The sequence below is a fragment of the Myotis daubentonii genome, chromosome 13 (assembly GCF_963259705.1).
Source record: "Myotis daubentonii chromosome 13, mMyoDau2.1, whole genome shotgun sequence".
In the NCBI taxonomy this organism is placed as follows: Eukaryota; Metazoa; Chordata; class Mammalia; order Chiroptera; family Vespertilionidae; genus Myotis; species Myotis daubentonii.
In genome coordinates, this window is record NC_081852.1 from 64,036,650 (window position 1) to 64,054,963 (window position 18,314).

Consider the following 18,314-nt stretch of genomic DNA (forward strand, 5'->3'; position numbering starts at 1 on the left):
TGCGCCCCGGTCAGCCCGCGTTTTGTATTTTTTGAGGTTTCGGTGCTTTTTGAGGCATCATCCCGTTGCCCCATCCCATCTGACCCCTTGATAGCGACCTCTCGGCTCAGCCCTGGGAGAAGGGCAGTGCCAGCCAGGCTTGGGCCTGGAGACAGAGCTGCCCCCGGGGACCTGGGCACCCCCTCCCCCCAGGGCACTGTTCACGTTCCTGATACGAAACCCAAGAACAAAGCGCAGGAGGGCTCCCCGCGAGGGCGCCGGACAGACAGACAGCTACCGGGGTGGGAGCTGATGAGGGGGGCCGGGTTGGCTTGCCTTCTTGGAGCTCAGGGGCGTGTGGGGATGTTCTGGTTCCTGGAGGGGCCCAGTATAGACCCGTAGGGCCCACCCCCCAGCCAGGCTCTCCCATGGCCCCTTGGCCTGCTTGGGGGGGGGGGCAGGCTTGTGCCGAGGTGGGAATGGACCAGGGAGCGGGTGGTCGCCAGGAGCCATCCATCACGGGGGTGACAACTCCTGCCCCCTGAGAAGAGAGTTCCCTTTCAAGGGGGAAAATAAACACGGGCTTTCACTGAGGCCTCAGACTCCAGGAAGGATTATGGTATTGAAGGCAGGAAGCCGGGATTGTGGCAGCCGCGGCCTGCTGGGCCTGTGTTCCCAACACCGACGGGCCCTAATGGTCCTGCCTAGGAGGCCCCGTCCCTGCGTCCCCTCCGTCCCCTGCGTCCCCTCCGTCCCCTGCGTCCCCTCCGTCCCCTCCGGCGAGGAGCTGAGCAGACCTGCCACCTCGTCCTCCGCCTCCAGGGGGTTGGGGGGGCTGCCGTGGCGTGGACCTGGAAATGGGGCTAGAAGTCGTGTTTCGGGTTCAGTCTGGACGGGATGAATGAGTGGCCTGGACTGAGCCGTGGTCACTGTCCACCTTCCTTTGCTCAGAGTCAGGAGGGCCCTCTGGGCGGGGAGGGGCAGGTGAGGCGGTGGGAAGCCGCTGGGGCTGAGATCTGCCGGGATTGAAGGCTGTTGGCAAAGTTGTCCGAGGCAGCACATTCCCATGCGTTCTGCTGAGCAAATCAGTGAGAATGTTTGTGTTCCTTACCTCCCACATGTGTGTGGAAATAGATACGGAATTATCTCTGGAGGCTTTTAACGTTAAGAGGAAAGAAAAGGTTGGGGGAAGATCCTGCAAGCTATCTGTAAACACAGAGTGTGTGCACACACTCACACACACACACACTCACACACACACGCACATGCGCTCACACACATGCACACACACTCACACACGCACACACACGCTTTTGCTGGGAATCACACCATTTCAGGTCTGCTGTCCGGAGCAGGCTTTTCCCCCTGGGAATGGGAGCACCTCCTTTTTTCTCACCCGTTTTGACCTCCAGTCCCGGCTACAAGGAGCCGCTTCCCTGCGGAAGCTTTGGGGAGGCCCCGGCCGCGTGGAAATCCCGTCATAATTTGAACCATCAAGTGGGCATGCAACACGCATGGGTTTAAGGGATTTTTATATGAAACCTGTAGGCACTCCCCCGACCCCCAGTCCCATGAAATGTGGTTCATTCACAGCGTTCACAGAGCCTGATTGCTGTAACCAGATTCGCAAAGTCTGTGCATGCGGGCTCTGCACTGGAGGAGGCTGGGCCAGTGTGTGCAGTTCTGCAGGCCTGTGAAGCTTGGAAAATTCCCTTCGCCTTCGGACCAGAGGGGGTCCGAACAGGACGCTGAGCGCCCCCGGGACCCATTCTGCTCTGAAATGGCAGCCAGCAGGTCAGCCTCCTGCAGGCTCCAGGCCCGGCCTCGACCGTGAAACCACTCACACATCGTCATCATCAGTCACCCCTGGGCTGGGCGTCCCGTTGGCACAGGCCCGGTTTCACCTGCTGGGGGCAGCGACGGCATTGGCTGGGCCCGGCTGCGCGGTCGCGGGGTGTGTGTGTGTGTGGGGGGGGTGGAGGTGGGGGGGACACGGGTTCCGGCTGAGCTGCTTTTCAGATCGGCCGCTCTGAGTACATTGCGTTGCGGCTCCCGCTCCGTGAGTGGCTGCTTGGCGACAGGCTGCGGCCGCTTCTGCACTGGAACATGAATCCTGACGCGTGTACATGGGCGGGAATTTGGGGCGCTTCCTGGGATTCTTCCTGTGTTGAGCGCCCCCCTCGGCGCCAGCTCCCGAGAAATAAGTCCCTACGGCCGCCTCCCCCTCCATGGTTCAGCTTTCTTTGTTTTTCCCCTTAAATATGTCTTTATTGATGTCAGAGAGGAAGGGAGAGAGCGACAGAAACATCAATCATGGGAGAGAACCACGGGTCGGCTGCCTCCTGCACGCCCCCCACTGGGGATCGAGCTCACAACCCGGCCTGTGCCCCGACCGGGACTCAGACCCTGACCTCCTGGTTCCTAGGTCGATGCTTGGTCCCTGAGCCACACGGTCGGGCAGGATTCAGCTTTCTGACCTGCTGGGCCCGGGAGAACTTAGGGGCGGTTATGCCGACCTGAGCCCCCCCCTCCCCGCTTTCCCAGTTGCCCTTGAGGCGGGGGTCACGTGGCTCCTGCTTCCCTTCCCTGTGGGGAGGCGATGCTGGACGGGAGGGGGGACTCTTGGCCGCACAGAAGCAGCGCACGGTCTGCGTCCTGGGTACACGGTGGCTCTGTCTCCTCAAGTACGCCTTTCCCAAGGCCAGCCCCCCCAGGGGCTGAGGACCTGCCTGGGGGGGGCTGGGACCCCAGGAGGGGCTGAGGACCTGCCTGGGGGGGGCGCCTGGGACCCCAGGAGGGGCTGAGGACCTGCCTGGGGGGGACGCCTGGGACCCCAGGAGGGGCTGAGGACCTGCCTGGGGGGGACGCCTGGGACCCCAGGGGCTGAGGACCTGCCTGGGGGGGGCTGGGACCCCAGGAGGGGCTGAGGACCTGCCTGTGGGGGGGGTGCCTGGGACCCCAGGGGCTGAGGACCTGCCTGGGGGGGGCTGGGACCCCAGGAGGGGCTGAGGACCTGCCTGGGGGGGACGCCTGGGACCCCAGGGGCTGAGGACCTGCCTGGGGGGGCCTGGGACCCCAGGAGGGGCTGAGGACCTGCCTGGGGGGGACGCCTGGGACCCCAGGGGCTGAGGACCTGCCTGGGGGGGGCTGGGACCCCAGGAGGGGCTGTGCACCTGCCTGTGGGGGGGGTGCCTGGGACCCCAGGAGGGGCTGAGGACCTGCCTGGGGGGGGGATGCCTGGGATCCCAGGAGGGGCTGAGGACCTGCCTGGGGGGGGCCTGGGACCCCAGGAGGGGCTGAGGACCTGCCTGGGGGGGCCTGGGACCCCAGGAGGGGCTGAGGACCTGCCTGGGGGGGGCTGGGACCCCAGGAGGGGCTGAGGACCTGCCTGGGGGGGGCTGGGACCCCAGGAGGGGCTGAGGACCTGCCTGGGGGGGGCTGGGACCCCAGGAGGGGCTGAGGACCTGCCTGGGGGGGGCTGGGACCCCAGGAGGGGCTGAGGACCTGCCTGGGGGGGGGCCTGGGACCCCAGGAGGGGCTGAGGACCTGCCTGGGGGGGGCCTGGGACCCCAGGAGGGGCTGAGGACCTGCCTGGGGGGGGCTGGGACCCCAGGAGGGGCTGAGGACCTGCCTGGGGGGGGGCTGGGACCCCAGGAGGGCTGTGCACCTGCCTGGGGGGGGGCGCCTGGGACCCCAGGAGGGGCTGTGCACCTGCCTGGGGGGGGGCTGGGACCCCAGGAGGGCTGTGCACCTGCCTGGGGGGGGGGCGCCTGGGACCCCAGGCACGGAGGGAAGGCGTGTGCAGACGCTGGGAAAACACTGAGCACAGTGGAGAGGCGACTGGGTGTGAGCATGAGCCCACCCGGCCCCAGAACCGGCGCAGGGACACGCACTGACCCGCCTCTCTCTCCTCCAGCAGCTGCAGCCCGCGCGGCGGGACCCTCGCGGCGTCTCCCGAGCCGCGGGCCGAGGCGCCGGCAGCCCATGCGCGCAGGGCCGGTGAGCAGATGGGAGCGCCGTCCACGCGGGGATGCGGCAGAGGACGGGGCACCGCCGCCCTGGTCAGCTGGGCCTGCGTCGGCTGCCTGCTGGCGGTCACCATGGCAACCCTGGCGCTGGCCCGGCCCTCCAGTTTAGTGCAGGACACCACGCTGGAGCCGGAAGGTGAGTGTTTTCATCGCGGGCGCCCGGTCGGTGGGGGGTTTGTCCGGGGAAGTGGCGCTCGGGCCGCGGCCGGTTTCGAACCTGCTGCGCTCGTGGGTCCTAGTTTGCAAACGTCCTCTGGGTTCGTAGCTTCTGTGAAGTTGGTGTCCCGGGTTATGCGGTGAAAGAAGAGGTTGGACAGGAGTCTCAGGGCCCGGGAGCCGGCCTCCTGACCCCGGGGTCAGAGGTTAGGAGCGCAGGCTCTGGGCCCCGGCTGCAGGCGCAGAGGTGCGGTTTGCTGGTTTCTGGGGTGGGGTGTGTGTGGGGGTTCTCTGTGCTTCAGGGTGGGGGGGCGGCCGGCGCTCACTTTCACCCAGCGCCGGGGAGAGCCCAGCGCCGGGGAGAGCCGGGTGGGGGCCTGCGATCCCCTCCCCCCCCCCAGCTCCCGGCAGCGGCATTCCCATCCCAGGGAGAGTCTCGCTCACAATGAACAGAATTGCGCTCGTAGCCGCTCAGGGACGCTGCCAACATCGGAAATGCTGACGTTTTATTTTCATTGTCTCAGAACAGAAACGGGCTCCGGGAGCCCAGCCCACAGAGGCTGGCCGCGCTGGGTTTGTTCGGTGTCTCTGAGCCGCCGTGTTTCGTGGCGCCGAGCGCCCGCCCGCTGTAGGTGCCTTGGAGAGCAGGGCTACCTGGCGCCTCGCCCGGGAGGCCTCCGGGTCCGCAGGGCCTGTGGTGGCCGCGTGGGCTGGACACGGACCGGAAAGGCCCGCGAGAGCGCAGGTGGAGGCGGGTTGCTCAGCGGGCCCTCTGCTCGGTGCAGCGTGGAGATCTGTCGTCGGCAGGGAATACCGGCGCCCAGCTATTTCTCGGGCGGTAACTGGAGAACAAGGCGGCAGGTCCCGGCTCTCATCGCCGCCTAATGAGCCTGCTTGCGGGAGCCCGCCTGCCGCCTGCTCCGTCCGAGCCGCGGTCCCCAGTGGCCCGGGGTCAGCTCAGGGCTCTGGGAGCGCCCCCTGAGCGCGAGGCTGGACCAGGACCGGCAGCCTGTCCAGGACAGGGCGGGAGGAGGGGCGCGGTCCTGTCCCAGGTGGGAGCGCTGAGCGAGGCCCTCCCCACCCCAGGCCCCCCGCGTGGGTTGTGAAGAGATGGGCAGACCTCTTTCTAACCCGGAGGTCATCAGGGAACCCCCAGTGAGAAGCGCCCTTTCCTGACACGGAGGCAGGGAGGCAGGGAGACTGTAGTGAGCAGGTGTGGTGACCTCCCTGTGGCCTCCAGGCCTTGGGGAAGGGAATCTGGTAAGAGTTGGTGTCCCAGGTTGTAGCTACGACACCCATGGGACGGCCTCCGTGCGACACCAGCATGAATGCAATTTGCAGTGGTGATGTGTTTAAAAAAAATCGATTTAGAGCCCGGCCGGTGTGGCTCAGTGGTAGAGCATCGACCTATGAACCAGGAGGTCAGGGTTCGATTCCCGGTCAGGGCACAGGCCTGGGTTACGGGCTCGATCCCCAGTGTGGGGCGTGCAGGAGGCAGCCGATTGGTGATTCTCTCTCATCATTGATGTTTCTCTCTCCCTTTCCCTTCCTCTCCAAAATCAATAAAAATATATTTGAAAAATAAATAAATTAAAATTGACTTGGGGGGAGGGGGGGCCATCCATTTGTTGTTCCATTTGCTCATGCCTTCACTGGTTGCTTCTTGGCTGTGCCCAGACTGGGGACTGAACCCGGAACCCTGCTGCGCGGGGTCGATGCTCTCACCGGCTGAGCTGTCCGGCCAGGGCCGCGCTGATGTTTCGAAAGGGCTCGAAAGGCTGCTGGTTTCTGAAGGCCAGGCCTGGACTCCTTTAGTTTTGCTAATAATTAAAATGGATGTTTCCCTAATTGCCGGAGTTCCCTGGAGTGCGGGGCTGGGCGCACACGGAGGCCGCTGGGCTGGGACTCCGACCGCGGGAGCCCAGCGTGGCCCCAGTGAGGGAAAGGCTGTCCTTTTCCATTTGGACTCTCAGGGCAGCGTGATGGGGAGTTTGTTCCAACATAAAACCTAAAGCGGTCCTGGCGGACTCCCCGTATCGCATTTAATTACTGAGGAAAGTTTAGCGTGTGTGTGCGCGCACTCGCTGGAGGGGGGAGGCGGGAGGGGAGGACCCCTGCGGCTCCTGGTGCGACAGCTTGGATCCAGCCGGTGGTGTGGAGAGCCGGCCTCCCCCACCTGGAATGGGGGGCGTGGGGCGGGGAGGCCCACGATCACCCTAACCTGTGGGTCCTGTGTCGCCCGTGTCCTCTGTGCATCTTTCTGGGCTCGTGTTTCTGCGAGGTTTGTGTCCAGGGCTCTGGGAGGTTCAAGGAAGGAGAAGGTTTCGTGGGAGGAGGAAACGGCTCCGGACCCTGGGTCTCAGCTTGTCTTTCTGTGCCTGAGGGTTTGGTCGGATGACCTTTAGGGCCGGCGTGAAGGTCAGATGAGGTCAGCCTCCTCAGAAGCCTTCGGATTACCTGCTTGGAAAGGTGCCGGGGCCCTGGTTGGTGGCTCAGCGGTTAGAGCGTCGGCCCGAACACCAAGGGGCTGTGGGTTCGATTCCCGGTCAAGGCCGAGTGCTTGGGTTGCAGGTTCAATCCCCAGCCCTGGTTGGTGTGCTTGTAGGAGGCAACCATTCTCTCTCTCTCTCTCCCTCTCTCTCTCTCTCTCTCTCTCTCTCTCTCTCTCCCTCTCTCTCTCTCTCTCTCCCCCCTCCCCCTCCCTTTCTTCACCCCTCCCTCCCTCCCTTTCCCTCTAAAAACATCGATGGGAAGAAAAAGGCTGTTGGAGCCTAAAGAGCAGTTAGCACGGGGCCTGGCATCCCCCCCCCCCCCCCCCCCCCCGTCACCTCCCAGGGAGCCAGGCGGGGCGCCTGCGGGTCCTGTGGCCGCGGACGATGATCGCAGACCCTGGAGGAGAGCCCTCCCCTCTCCAGGAGCTGTGTTTGCTTCTGTGGCGTCCGCTGGGCTGGCCTGTTAGCGCGATCACGGGATCATGGCAGCCGATGGAGCCCCGAGATGGGTTCTTCCCTGGAACGGGTTTTGCTTTGGTGTCAGAGGTTATTCGGAAGGAAATCTGCTGATAGACGAGAAAAGAGCTTTTGACAACGGAGAGCCCAACTGCCTGAGGCAGCTCCCGTGGAGGCCGCATCACGCTAAGTCCGTGTGTGAGTGTGTGAGTGTGTGTGTGTATGCATGAGAGTGTGTGTGTATGAGTGTGTATGTGTGTGCGTGTGAGTGTGTGTATGAATGTGTATGTGTGTGTGTGAGTGTGCGTGTGTGTATGCATGTGTGTGTATGTGTGTGAGAGTGTGTGTGTGAGTGTGTGTATGTGTGTGTGTATGTGTGCATGTGTGCGTGTGTGAATGTGTGTGAGTGTGTGCGTGTGTGTATGCATGTGTGTGTGAGAGAGTGTGTGTGAGTGTGTGTGTGAGTGTGTGTATGTGTGTGTATGTGTGTGCGTGCATGTGTATGCATGTGTATGCATGTGTGTGTATGTGTATGTGTGTGAGTGTGTGTATGCGTGTGTGTGTGTGTATGTGTGCACGCGTGTGTGTATGCATGTGTGTGAGTGTGTGTGAGTGTGTGTGTGAGTGTGAGAGTGTGTGTGTGTGTGAGTGTGTGTGTGAGTGTGAGTGTATGTGTGTGTGTATGTGTGTGCGTGCATGTGTATGCATGTGTGTATGTGTGAGTGTGTGTATGTGTGAGTGTGTGTATGCGTGCGTATGCATGTGTGTGTATGTGTATGTGTGTATGTGTATGTATGTGTGTGCGTGCGTGTGTATGCATGTGTGTGAGTGTGTGTGTGAGTGTGTATGTGTGTGAGAGCGTGTGTATGTGTGTGAGAGTGTGTGAGTGTGTGTGAGTGTGTGAGTGTATGTGTGTGTGTATGTGTGTGCGTGCATGTGTATGCATGTGTGTGAGTGTGTGTATGTGTGTGTGAGTGTGTGTGTGGACACGGACCCGTCCGCGTGTCCATCGCTGCCCGCCTGGCCCCCTTGGTACTGCAGCTGTGGCTGTGGCTACAGTAACTTCAACCTTGACCTTCTATTGCACAAGGGCCTTATCTCGGCGACGCTGTGGTTTGATAGTTGGAAGCTCAGTGTAGATAACGCTCTTGGGCTCGACCAGAGGGAACTGTCCAGGGACAAATGTGACGAAGTTCCGGGAAGGAGCCTGAGCCCTAACCCGAGAGGGTGGTCGTCTGCCTCTCTCGGCTCCCCGGCCGCATCCCTGCCATCGCGGCCTCTGCCTCTGCCGTCGTCTCCGTGGTCACAGCAGGGCTGGGTCTACTCCGCCGACTGAGAAGCAGTCACCGGGAGATTGTAATGGTTAATATTCCGGATTAAAAATGCAGGCTGTCCATCGGTCTTCGCTGTCGGGGACCAGCTGGAGGGGCTGCGCTCAGCTCTGGGGGAGGGTCCTGCCAAGGGCTGTTCCCTGGATTAATATTCTCATTATTTAAAGGACAGTCAAGGGGCGGGGGGAGGCCACTCTTACTTTCAAGCTCTCCTCCGGGTTAATTAAGTCACTGTTGACATTAATGCCATCGTTGTTTACACCAGCCCAGTAGGAGCGAAAATAAAAGGGCTTTCCCAACCCCAGACCTTTAATTACTTTCCCACCCTCCGCAAAGTGTGATTCTGGAGAGCAGCGACCAGGAAGATAGTCGTGCGTGCGTGCGTGCGTGTGTGTGTGTGTGTGTGTGGGGGGGGGGGTTGTTGTTTTTAACCAGTGTTTGGACAACCGTCTAAGAGTTGATGCTGTTCTGGACCCACGGGAGCTGGTCCCCAGCTCAGCAGGGGGGTTGGTGAGGGATCCAGGCCCCCCCCCTGCCCTCAGCCAGACTCTTCCCGTACGGCTGGCGTCCTTCGTCCGACTATCGAAAATGCCGTCGTGTCAGCCATACGCATTTAATTGGAAGTTAAAAGAGAAGGAAAAAAAGGATAGATCCGCATACCAGGAGGGACTGATTTAACACAATCTTCTGTTCTGCATTATCTGCATCTCTGCTCCCCGGTCCGAGTGTTAATATTTAAGAGCTGACTGTAACCCGATCGCCAGCTCGGGAACAAGGACTTATTCTTGGTCAATTAAGCCCAATGCAGGCTTGTGCAGTTAAACACACAATGAGGCACACATTCTTTGTTAGTATATAAAGTATTTCACAACTCGCAGACAAAGAGCTGTGTTTAATGTGACTTCTAGAGCAAAACCTTGGCAAGCCCGGAGAAACCGGTATTTGTATACTTTCGATTCCGGCTCCCTCTGACCCAGATTCAGCTGGGTGTGCGCTTCGCCCATTTATTTTTAACCAGATCGAGCATCGACGCCCTGCCCCGCCCCCGCCCCCCACGAGGCCACAACAGAGGGCGTCCGAGCACGCCCGACCCAGTTGAGGGTGAGAATTCAAGTACCCAGAGCAAGCCCACGGAGATGTTTCCGGCATCGGACCTCGTGGATAATGACACGGTTGTGAAATAGCCGGGGCGGTGTTTAAACAGGAGCAGTTTTGTTTAATTTTCACATTCTCCGTGAAACGTCTCCAGCGCCCTCCCGTCTGCAGCCCGTGTGGGTGCTCAGGCATCCAGGGCCCTCTCTCCTCGGAGCGTGGCTTCGTGGCACACTTCCGCTTTAAAAGAACAATGTGGGAACCCGGTTTTGGGGTGCCCGTGTGCTTGTCTAAGTGGGAAACACAGCTGGGGTGCTGCTTCCCACCGTGCTGGGTGGATTCTTAGCAGGGTCACTTGTCCTGGTAGGCAACTCAGAAATTATTATTATTATATATTGATTAGAGAGAGAGAGAGAGAGAGAGAGAGAGAGAGAGAGAGAGAGAGAGGAACATTAGTGATGAGAGGGAATCATGGATTGGCTTCCTCCTGCACGCCCCCCACTGGGGATCGAGCCCGAAACCCAGGCATGTGCCCTGGCGGGAATCGAACCGTGATCTCCTGGTTCATAGGTCGACGCTCAGCCCCTGAGCCACGCCGGCCGGCCCAGAAATTATTGTTTGAAAGGTCTGTAGGCCACCCTTCCCCGAGGCCTCTGAGCCGGTGTGTGTGTGTGTGTGTGTGTGTGTGTGTGTGTGTGTGTGTGGCTGTGCGTGCCTGTCCGTGTCCGTACTGTGCCCGGGTTCTCCTGGGGATGGCTTTAGCCTCAGGGTCAGCATTTTTTAAAACCCTTTTGCTGTATCAGGTGAGACACACAGGTGCCAGCCTTCCTGGCATCGAAAGGCTCGGTGTTGCTAACCAGGGCACACCCGGCCACCTCCTTCCCCCGCGTTTCCGCCTTCATGGGTTCCTTTTCCCTGACGGGGACGGCGTGGAGGGCGGCCGGGGCTGAACGCCCAGCCCGCTGTGTAAGAGCCGGCCTTCCGAAGACGTGGGTTTCTGGTCCTTCCGTCCGAGGGGGACAGGCCCGCAGGACTCAGCTTGGCCCTGAGCAGGGGCCTGGAGCCGAGCCTGCATAGCGGTGCCCACCTCCTGTCCCACCCGGGGAATGTTTCCTCCGGCTGCTGTGGAGTCTCCACAAAGTGCCCCTGGCTCCTGCTGAAGCCGGGGCGCCCGGCCAGGTGCAGCCCCGGCCTCGATGGGTTGGGGGGTCTCGGGGGAGGCCGGGCGGGGAGCCCGAGGCCAAGCTGGGCAAGCTGCTGGCACGTCTCAGCGCCCAGCAGGCCCGGGGCTGCCTCCTCCTGAGTCACAGAGGCCCCGTGTCCCAGGTGGGTGTTTTGTCCCCCAGCCCCTCGCTCTGACCCATTGCTCCCCCTTTTCAGGGCCTGATAGGAACCCAAAGTCTCAGCCGCCCGGGCGGGTGGTGCTGGCAGGATCCCATCGGCTGCGCACATGTGACGTCACGCTTCCACCTGCGCACCTTCACGGGAAGGAGCCTTCCTCCCTGGGCAGACCCCCCCCGTGCCCCCGCCCCCCGCCCCCCCACCCCCGTGCCCGTCAGGGAACAGGCGGTTTCCAGCCGTTTGGGTTCTGGGGAGCCGGCACCACGATGGGGTCTCACACGGAGCGTGTGAGCCGCTCATTCTGTCCATGGCGGACGGCCACGCTGGGCACACTCGCTTCCCTAACCCCTCGTCCGACCAGGGAATGTCCGTCTGAGTAGGAGGCAGGGACATACGGATCTCAGGCCTTGGTGAGTGTGTGTGACAGCCTCCAGGGGACCCACAGACGCAGGAAGGAGAGCGGTGGGGGGACTCACTGGTGTGGTCGATACAACACTTCGCCCAGGGCAGCGGTTCTCAACCTGTGGGTCGCGGCCCCTTTGGCGGTCGAACGACCCTTTCACGGGGGTCGCCTAAGACCATCCTGCAGATCAGATAGTTACATGACGATTCATCACAGTGGCAACCTGACAGTGATGAGGTAGCAACGAAGATAATTGTATGGTTGGGGGTCCCCACATGAGGCGCTGTGTTAACGGGTCGCGGCGTCAGGAAGGTGGGGAACCGCTAAAGCTGCTTGAAGAGAAGTCACAGGCAGCAGAAACGCCCGCCCGGCCATCGCCGCTCTGCGATCCTCTGGCTCGGCCTCCAGCGGCCTGAGGCTGCCAGGTTAGAGGCCCGCACCCTGTGCCAGGAGGAGGCGGGGGCTGCTGAGTCCCAGGTAGCGACCCAGGCGTTTGGGACCGGAAGGCGCTGGTCTAGCGACTCGCCGTTCGCCCCCCCGCCCCCGGCTTCCTCGTCCCGTCCCCATGCCCTTGGGCCCCACTGACTGTCAGCTTTCTTTCTTCCGTCGTCTTCTTTTCCGTCCTTATCCAAGGATACTTGTTTCTTTTATTTTTTTGAGAGAAAGAGAAACATGGATGTGAGAGAAACACATCGATTGGCTCCGTCCCGCACCAGCCTGACCGGGTTTGGGATCGAGCCTGCAACCTTGACCGGAATCGAACCCGGGACCCTTTGGTCCGAGGACGGTGCTCTGACCACTGGGCCACACCGGCCGGGCTGGGGTAGTTCTCCCGGCACATGGAGCTTCCCCCCAGCGCCTCCGACTTGAGGGGGGTCGCGGCCACCTGCGCAGACGTGCACCCGGGGCTCCGCGGCCGGCCCCCGAGGAGATGACGCACGCCGGCCTGGCCTTCCCAGGGTCAGGGCCGAGGCCAGGAAACACGGAAAGGGGAAAAATTCCAAGAACGAAAGGGCAGAGGCAGCTACACCCACACTTCCTCTGGCGCCAGGAAGGGGTCCCCGGGGGAGAAGGGGTCCCCATTTGTAAAGCAAACCTTCCGGGAGGCGGGCCCCTCCCCACCCTTCAGCCCCCACCCCGGAAGGTGTGGCAGGGAGGGTGGCCCGGGCAGGCCGAGTGGGCATTCAGTCTGCTCCCTGACCCTTCTCTGCGGCTGCAGTTTCTTTCTCTTTAAAAAATTATTTTTGCATCGATTTCAGAGAGGAAGGGAGAGGAGGGGAGAGAGGCAGAAACGTCAGTGGTGAGAGAGATTCATGGACCGGCTGCCTCCTGCACGCCCCCCGTGGGATGGAGCCCGCGACCCGGCCGGGCCCTGAGCTCCTGGTTCCTAGGCCCACGCTGCAGCACGGAGCCAGGCCGGGAGGAGGCAGGAGGTGGCCAGGGAGCCGGTGGACCTGGGCGGTGATTTAGCTCCGCTCTCGGAGGGAGGTCTGTCGTGGAGAGGGGTGCGGTCTTGGTTTCAGAAGAGCCGGTCCAGGGGAACCACGGGAGCCACGGGAGCCACGGGAGCCACGGGAGCCGGCAGCCCTTCTAGGTCTGGAGCAGAGGCTCCCAGCCGGGTTGGGAGGGGCTTGCTGGGAGCTAGAGGCAAACTCGGCAAAGTTTGTTTGTTTCTGCAGCGGTTACCTCTATGCAAATGCGCGGCTTCGGCGGGAGAAAGGTTAACCCTGGTGGCGCCTATCTTAGTTTGGAATTTCCTGAATTAATGCGGTTTGGGTCCTGGGCTGAGGATTCCCCTGGGGGTAATTTTTCTTTTCTCTGCAAATCACCAGAGGAAAGCGATCCCCGTGCCCCGCCCCCGCCCCCCCCCCCCCGCCCCAGCCTGGGACCGGCCCTCCCTCCGCCCGAGGAGGGGACACCTCTGGAGAGGTCACTGGGCTGCCTCTGCAGACCCTCCGGCCACGGCTGCGGGCTCAGCCGGCCAGGCCCGAACTCGCAGGGCCGAGCTGGGGATCAAACCCATTCAAATGAGCAGCACCGTCTGCTTCTCAGCCCCCAGCTGCCGTCCCTGCGTTTGCCAGTGGCCGGGACGCTGGGGGCGCGGGTGGGGGGCGGGGGCGGGGCCACATCTGCGCTCGGAGCAGGGCTGGGACGGGGTCCTGCTGGGTGAGCAGAGGCCGAGCCCTTTAAGTAAACTTGCTGAACAATGCGCCCCGAGTAGTCCGAGCTCGAGCTGAGAGCCGAGAGCCGAGAGCCGAGAGCCGAGCTGAGAGCCGAGCTGAGAGCCGGGAGGCAGCCTGGCCCTCCCGCACTGACTCCTGACCCCGCCCCCTCTGACTGTCTTTGTCCCCCGAGCGACCTTAAAAAGCCTCGATTGTTCAGAAAGTTCTGACTGAAGAGGGAGGGCCTGTCCCAGGGGCCTGGGGAGAAGCCAGAGGATTTGGATGTGGATGGACCTTGAAGGGGTGCGTCGGGCAGATGGATCCGCGGAGCGTCATCCTTACGGCTGCTGACGCCCTGTTGGGGGCGGGAGGGGGGGCGGGGGGCTGGTCCCGGTCCCGGCAGCCGCTTCCAGGAGCCGCAGGTGACGAGTGAGGGAAGGCGAGTGACCCTGAAACGTGCCTTTGGTTTGGGGTCCGACTGCTGGCTTGGGGCTCCCTCTCCAGAGAGCAGGCCGTGCACCCCACTGGCTGTCACCCCGGTCCTGAGCCTGTGAGCTGTGTGAGGCCCCCTCCTCTTTGGGGTTTGGGGCTCAGGGGTATTCCCAGCATGCTGTGGGGCTGTGACCAGTCACCCCAGTCCTGCTGGGACCCTGTTGTGAAGGGAATCCTGTGGGTTGCCGTGGCCGCCTCTGCTGGACGGCAAACAGCAGGTGGTTCTCCTGCAAGCCACCGGCCTCGTCCTGGCTGCAGGGATCGGGCAGGTGTGGGAGGCGTCGACTCTCACAGGCCCTGGACGCTGGCTCTCTTGGGCACGTGCCAGAAGTCCCCACGCCGGTGACTGGCGTATCTGACGGGACGGATTTGCTCACTTGAAAGAAAACCCTGTTTCACAGTCAGAGGAATGCAGATTGAGGTTCCTGTGAGGTTGGAAAAAAACAGCCTGCCGATCAGTTATTAACCTATAACCAAGGAGGGGCCGGCCTGCCTGCCCCGCAGGACACAGGGGCCCCGGCCGAGGTGAGGGGTGCTTCCCAGAGGCCCTCCCCGGCAGCCTGCGGCTTGTCCTTGAGGTGACCTTGGCCGGCAGCGGGCGATCCTGTGGCCTGAGCTGCACACCAGGACTCGGAGGTTCGGGACGGGCAGGGGCCTGCCAGGCGGACACGGTCCATCGCAGACGCCTGTCTGGGTCCTGGAGCCGGCCTCCCAGCGGGGCCCTGGGACCCCACCTCGGCGTTACCGGGGAACCCGTGGGACCCCGGACCCCGGCCCACCCCACTCCTCCCGACCCAGAGACCGTGCAAGCCGTGTTTCCACAGGCCGTCCCGGTGGCCTTTACGCAAAAGAAGGCCTGATGCCGGCCCTGACCCCTGGGAGCTCTCGGGGAGCAGGGGCGTTGCGGGAAGGAGGCAGTCTGGCTGCGTGTGTTGTAGGTGGAGAGACAGGCCAGGCCGTGGAGACGGGCACGGGCGTCGGTCCGAGTGGGCACCGGGGTTTTCGGGGGAAGTGGTGTTTGAGCTGGGCTCTGAAGGCTGAGTAGGAGCTTGCCAGGCCGAGCATCCGCACAGGAGATGCCAGTCGAGGGCACGTGCCTGCGTGGACAGGCAGCCCAGGGCGGGAGCCGGAGCGTGGGCAGGGGTCGGGCCTTAGAGGGGGGACGCTCCTTGGTTCTACCTGTCAGGGGGTGGGGGGGTCTGTCCCCTTTTCTTTCTTCTCCTTTTAAAAAGATATTTTTATTAATTTCAGAGAGGAAGGGAGAGGGAGAGGGAGATAGAAACATCAATGACAAGAGGGAATCATGGATCGGCTGCCTCCTGCAGGCCCCACACTGGGGATCCAGCCCACAACCTGGGCCTGTGCCCTGACCGGGAATCGAACTCCTGACCTCCTAGGTTGACGCTCAACCACTGAGCCACACCGGTCTGGCTTCTTTTCTTTTCTTTTTTTTTTTTTAAGTGGAGGTTAGATTTGCTTTTCAGAAGATCACTCGGTGGTCCATGGTGGACCCATGGGTTAGGGGCGGGCAGAGGGCATTTGCAGAGAGGGTGGAGGTGTGGAGTGGGCCTTGCCTGGCTGTCTTTTGAGGTGGAATCAGTGGGGGAGGGGCTGTGGGGCAGGTGGGGTGGGAGGCAGCGGGGAGGAGGGGCTCGGGGCGGGCGGGGCGGGCGGGGAGCGGGGAGCGTGTTGATTCTAAGCTGACTCCAGCCAGAGGCAGCCGGGAGGAGGGGCAGCTCTGTAGGCGTCCAGGTGCCGTTCCCTCGGGCGGGAAGGGCAGGTAGAAATGGGAGCCTGCAAGCAGGGACTTGAGTGGCGCTGGCAGGGAGGAGGGGAGCTGCAGAGGTGGGGGATCGGAATGTCCAGGAAGGACTCGATGGCCGGTGGAGCTCTGAGCATCCACAGGGGCGCTACCTGGGACAGGTGAGGAGGCTCCCGAGGGCAAAGGGCCTCCGTGAGCCAGTCCTGCTCCTCACGGCGTGCACACTGACCCAGGCAGCCATTGGGGACTCCTGTGTGCGCCCCGACCTGTATGCGCCCCGACCGGGCTCAAACCTGCCTCGGCAGATGGGGCCAACTCTCCAACCCACTGGCTCCCGGCCGGCCGCCCGGCGCCCTTCTGTCCGTCCTCCTGCCGGCGACGCTCTCGGTGGAGGCGTCCGTGTTCTGTGTGTGCGGAGCGCGGTGTCCCCCTCCCGCACGAAGGGCAGGCGTGTTCTCCGTCGAAGCCGCCGTGTGCCGCCAGGGCTTTGTTCCTCTGCACGTCTGTTCTTGTCACGGCGAAGCTTTGGGTGTCTGAGCGGGAGCACCAGCTCCGTCTGCGGAGCCCGAGCCAGGGCGCGCCCGGGCGTCCCTTCTGACAGGATTGTGGCTTTATCTCCTTTCTTAAAAAAAAATATTTTTACTGATTTTAGAGAGGAAGGAAGAGGGAGAGAGAAACATCCATGATGAGAGAATCATGGATCGACTGCCTCCCGGGGATCGAGCTCGCCACCCGGGGATCGATCCGTGACCTCCTGGCTCATGGTCGATGCTCAGCCACGGAGCCGGGCGGCCGGGCCCTTCTCTCCTCCTGTGGGTACGCTTTGATGCCAACTGGATGGAAGCTGTGCCACGGCTCCGTGTGTGGAAAGCGATGCACGGAGGTGTCCGCCGGCCCGACTGCCTTCTCCTTCCCTCGCAGTTTAAATCTGTCGTCCGCGCCCCACGGAGCCATTGGGCCGGCGGGTCGCGGGCGTCCCATCTGTCCTCTGTTTGCACTCGGGCGCCATTCAAACACCACCCGGCAGGAGCTCGTAGGCAAACATCGTAAAGGGACCGCGCACTCTGCTGGCGCTGGTGTGGCCGCTCCCTGCTCAGCCCTCGTCCAAGGTGACGTCGCGGGGCACCTGGCGGGACGGTGGGAGGGAACCCCGAAAACCCAGGTTCTCTGGGCCCCACGAGAGCCCCTCACGCAGCGAGAGCCTCTCTCCCGAGCGGTTGATGCGTACAGCCGAGAGCTGGTGACATCAGCGTGATGTCACACCGGACTGAGGTCATGACCTCTCCCACCCCATCCGCCTCAGGCTCCTTCTCCTCCCAGTCGGAGCCGTTCAGCCCCCCATCAGCCCCCCATCAGCCCCCCAGGAACAAAGGCCTGAGGAGATTTTAGGGGGGAGGGGGCGGGGCCCCAGCTCAGGGCAGGCGCTCGCTGCACCAGGTCATCGCCGGTGACCCCCCTCATTTTCTGACCGGCTGCCGGGGCGCCCGCCTCATCCTGCTATTTTTATCTTATTTATGTATTTAATATGTTTTTATTGATTTTAGAGAGGGTGGGAAAGGGAGCGAGAGATGGAAACGTCAATGATGAGAGGACACAGGAGGGACTTGGTGTTAGGGCAGCCTCGTGGGGGGTCGGGGGGGCGGACTGCGGGGTCTTAGCAGGGAGGCAGGACCAGGGGAGGAGCCGCAGGGGAGCACAGGCAGAGGCGGAGCGGCTGGAGCCGGCGTGCGGAGGTGGGCGGGAGGGGCCAGCTTCCCACGCGGCGTGTGGGGCAGGCCGGCGGCGGCCGGGGTCGGGGTCCGGCTTCGGGTCGGGGTCCGGCGAGGCTCAGGGAGAACGCCTCTCGCCGTCCGGGGCGTTTTGTCTGTGTTTCTGGCCTTCGGGGCTCTAGGCTTTCGTCGTTTGAGAGAAACGGCCCGCCCGGCTCAGACCCCCTCCTTCGGTCCAGCCAGGTCCCAGGAGCCGGGGAGCTTGTGGGAACCCAGGCGGCAGCTTCACGACGGACCCATCAGCGTCTGGGGCAGCGGTGGGCAAACTTTGACTCGAGGGCCGCAATGGGCTCTTACACTGGACCGGAGGCCGGAACAAAAGCACGGATGGAGTGTTTGTGTGAACTAATGTAAATTCAAAGTAAACATCCTTACATAAAAGGGGACGGTCTTTTTTCTTTTTAGTTTTATTCATTTCAAACGGGGTCCGGCCCGCGGACCGTAGTTTGCCCACGGCTGCTCTGGGGCCTGAGGTGTGTTCAGAAGCTGGGCTCCGTGACAACAAAGTCTAGCACAGTGAATAGGGGTGTGTGTGTGCGTGTGTGAATGCGTGTGTGTGAATGCGTGTGTGTGAATGCGTGTGTGTGCGTGTGGACACGGCCATCAGTCATGTTGAATGGAAGTGTTGGTTAAACACACGTTCTCACATAGGAAGCGCCATGTGAGTGCAGTCTCCGGGTTACAGTGCACGCAGGCTGTGGGTGGCATGTCCTTGTCCAACGTCCTTGTCCCATGTCCGTCCGCGCTGGGTCTTGGGTTCTGGTCGGGCCTGTGGTGATGGTCACTGTGGGGCAGCTTCTGTAGGTCTCTCGGGTTCCTGCTTCAGACCCTCTGCTCTGCCTGAGGGCCCT

At 62.5% G+C, this 18,314-nt stretch overlaps 1 protein-coding gene and 1 long non-coding RNA gene across 10 annotated transcripts in view; one reads left to right on the forward strand and one right to left on the reverse strand.

Moving 5' to 3' along the window:
• The window catches only part of LOC132214495 (uncharacterized), a 385,317-nt gene that overhangs the window by 104,949 nt on the left and 262,054 nt on the right, over window positions 1-18,314 (reverse strand). The window lies entirely within an intron of this gene.
• FGFR2 (fibroblast growth factor receptor 2) overlaps window positions 1-18,314 on the forward strand; it is a 73,643-nt gene that overhangs the window by 1,283 nt on the left and 54,046 nt on the right. For all 9 annotated transcript variants that reach the window (XM_059661837.1, XM_059661839.1, XM_059661838.1 and 6 more), the window contains exon 2: window positions 3,896-4,143. In XM_059661837.1, coding sequence (XP_059517820.1) covers window positions 3,987-4,143 — 157 coding nt within the window. In that variant the 5' untranslated portion in view covers window positions 3,896-3,986. The remainder of the gene's footprint in view (window positions 1-3,895; window positions 4,144-18,314) is intronic.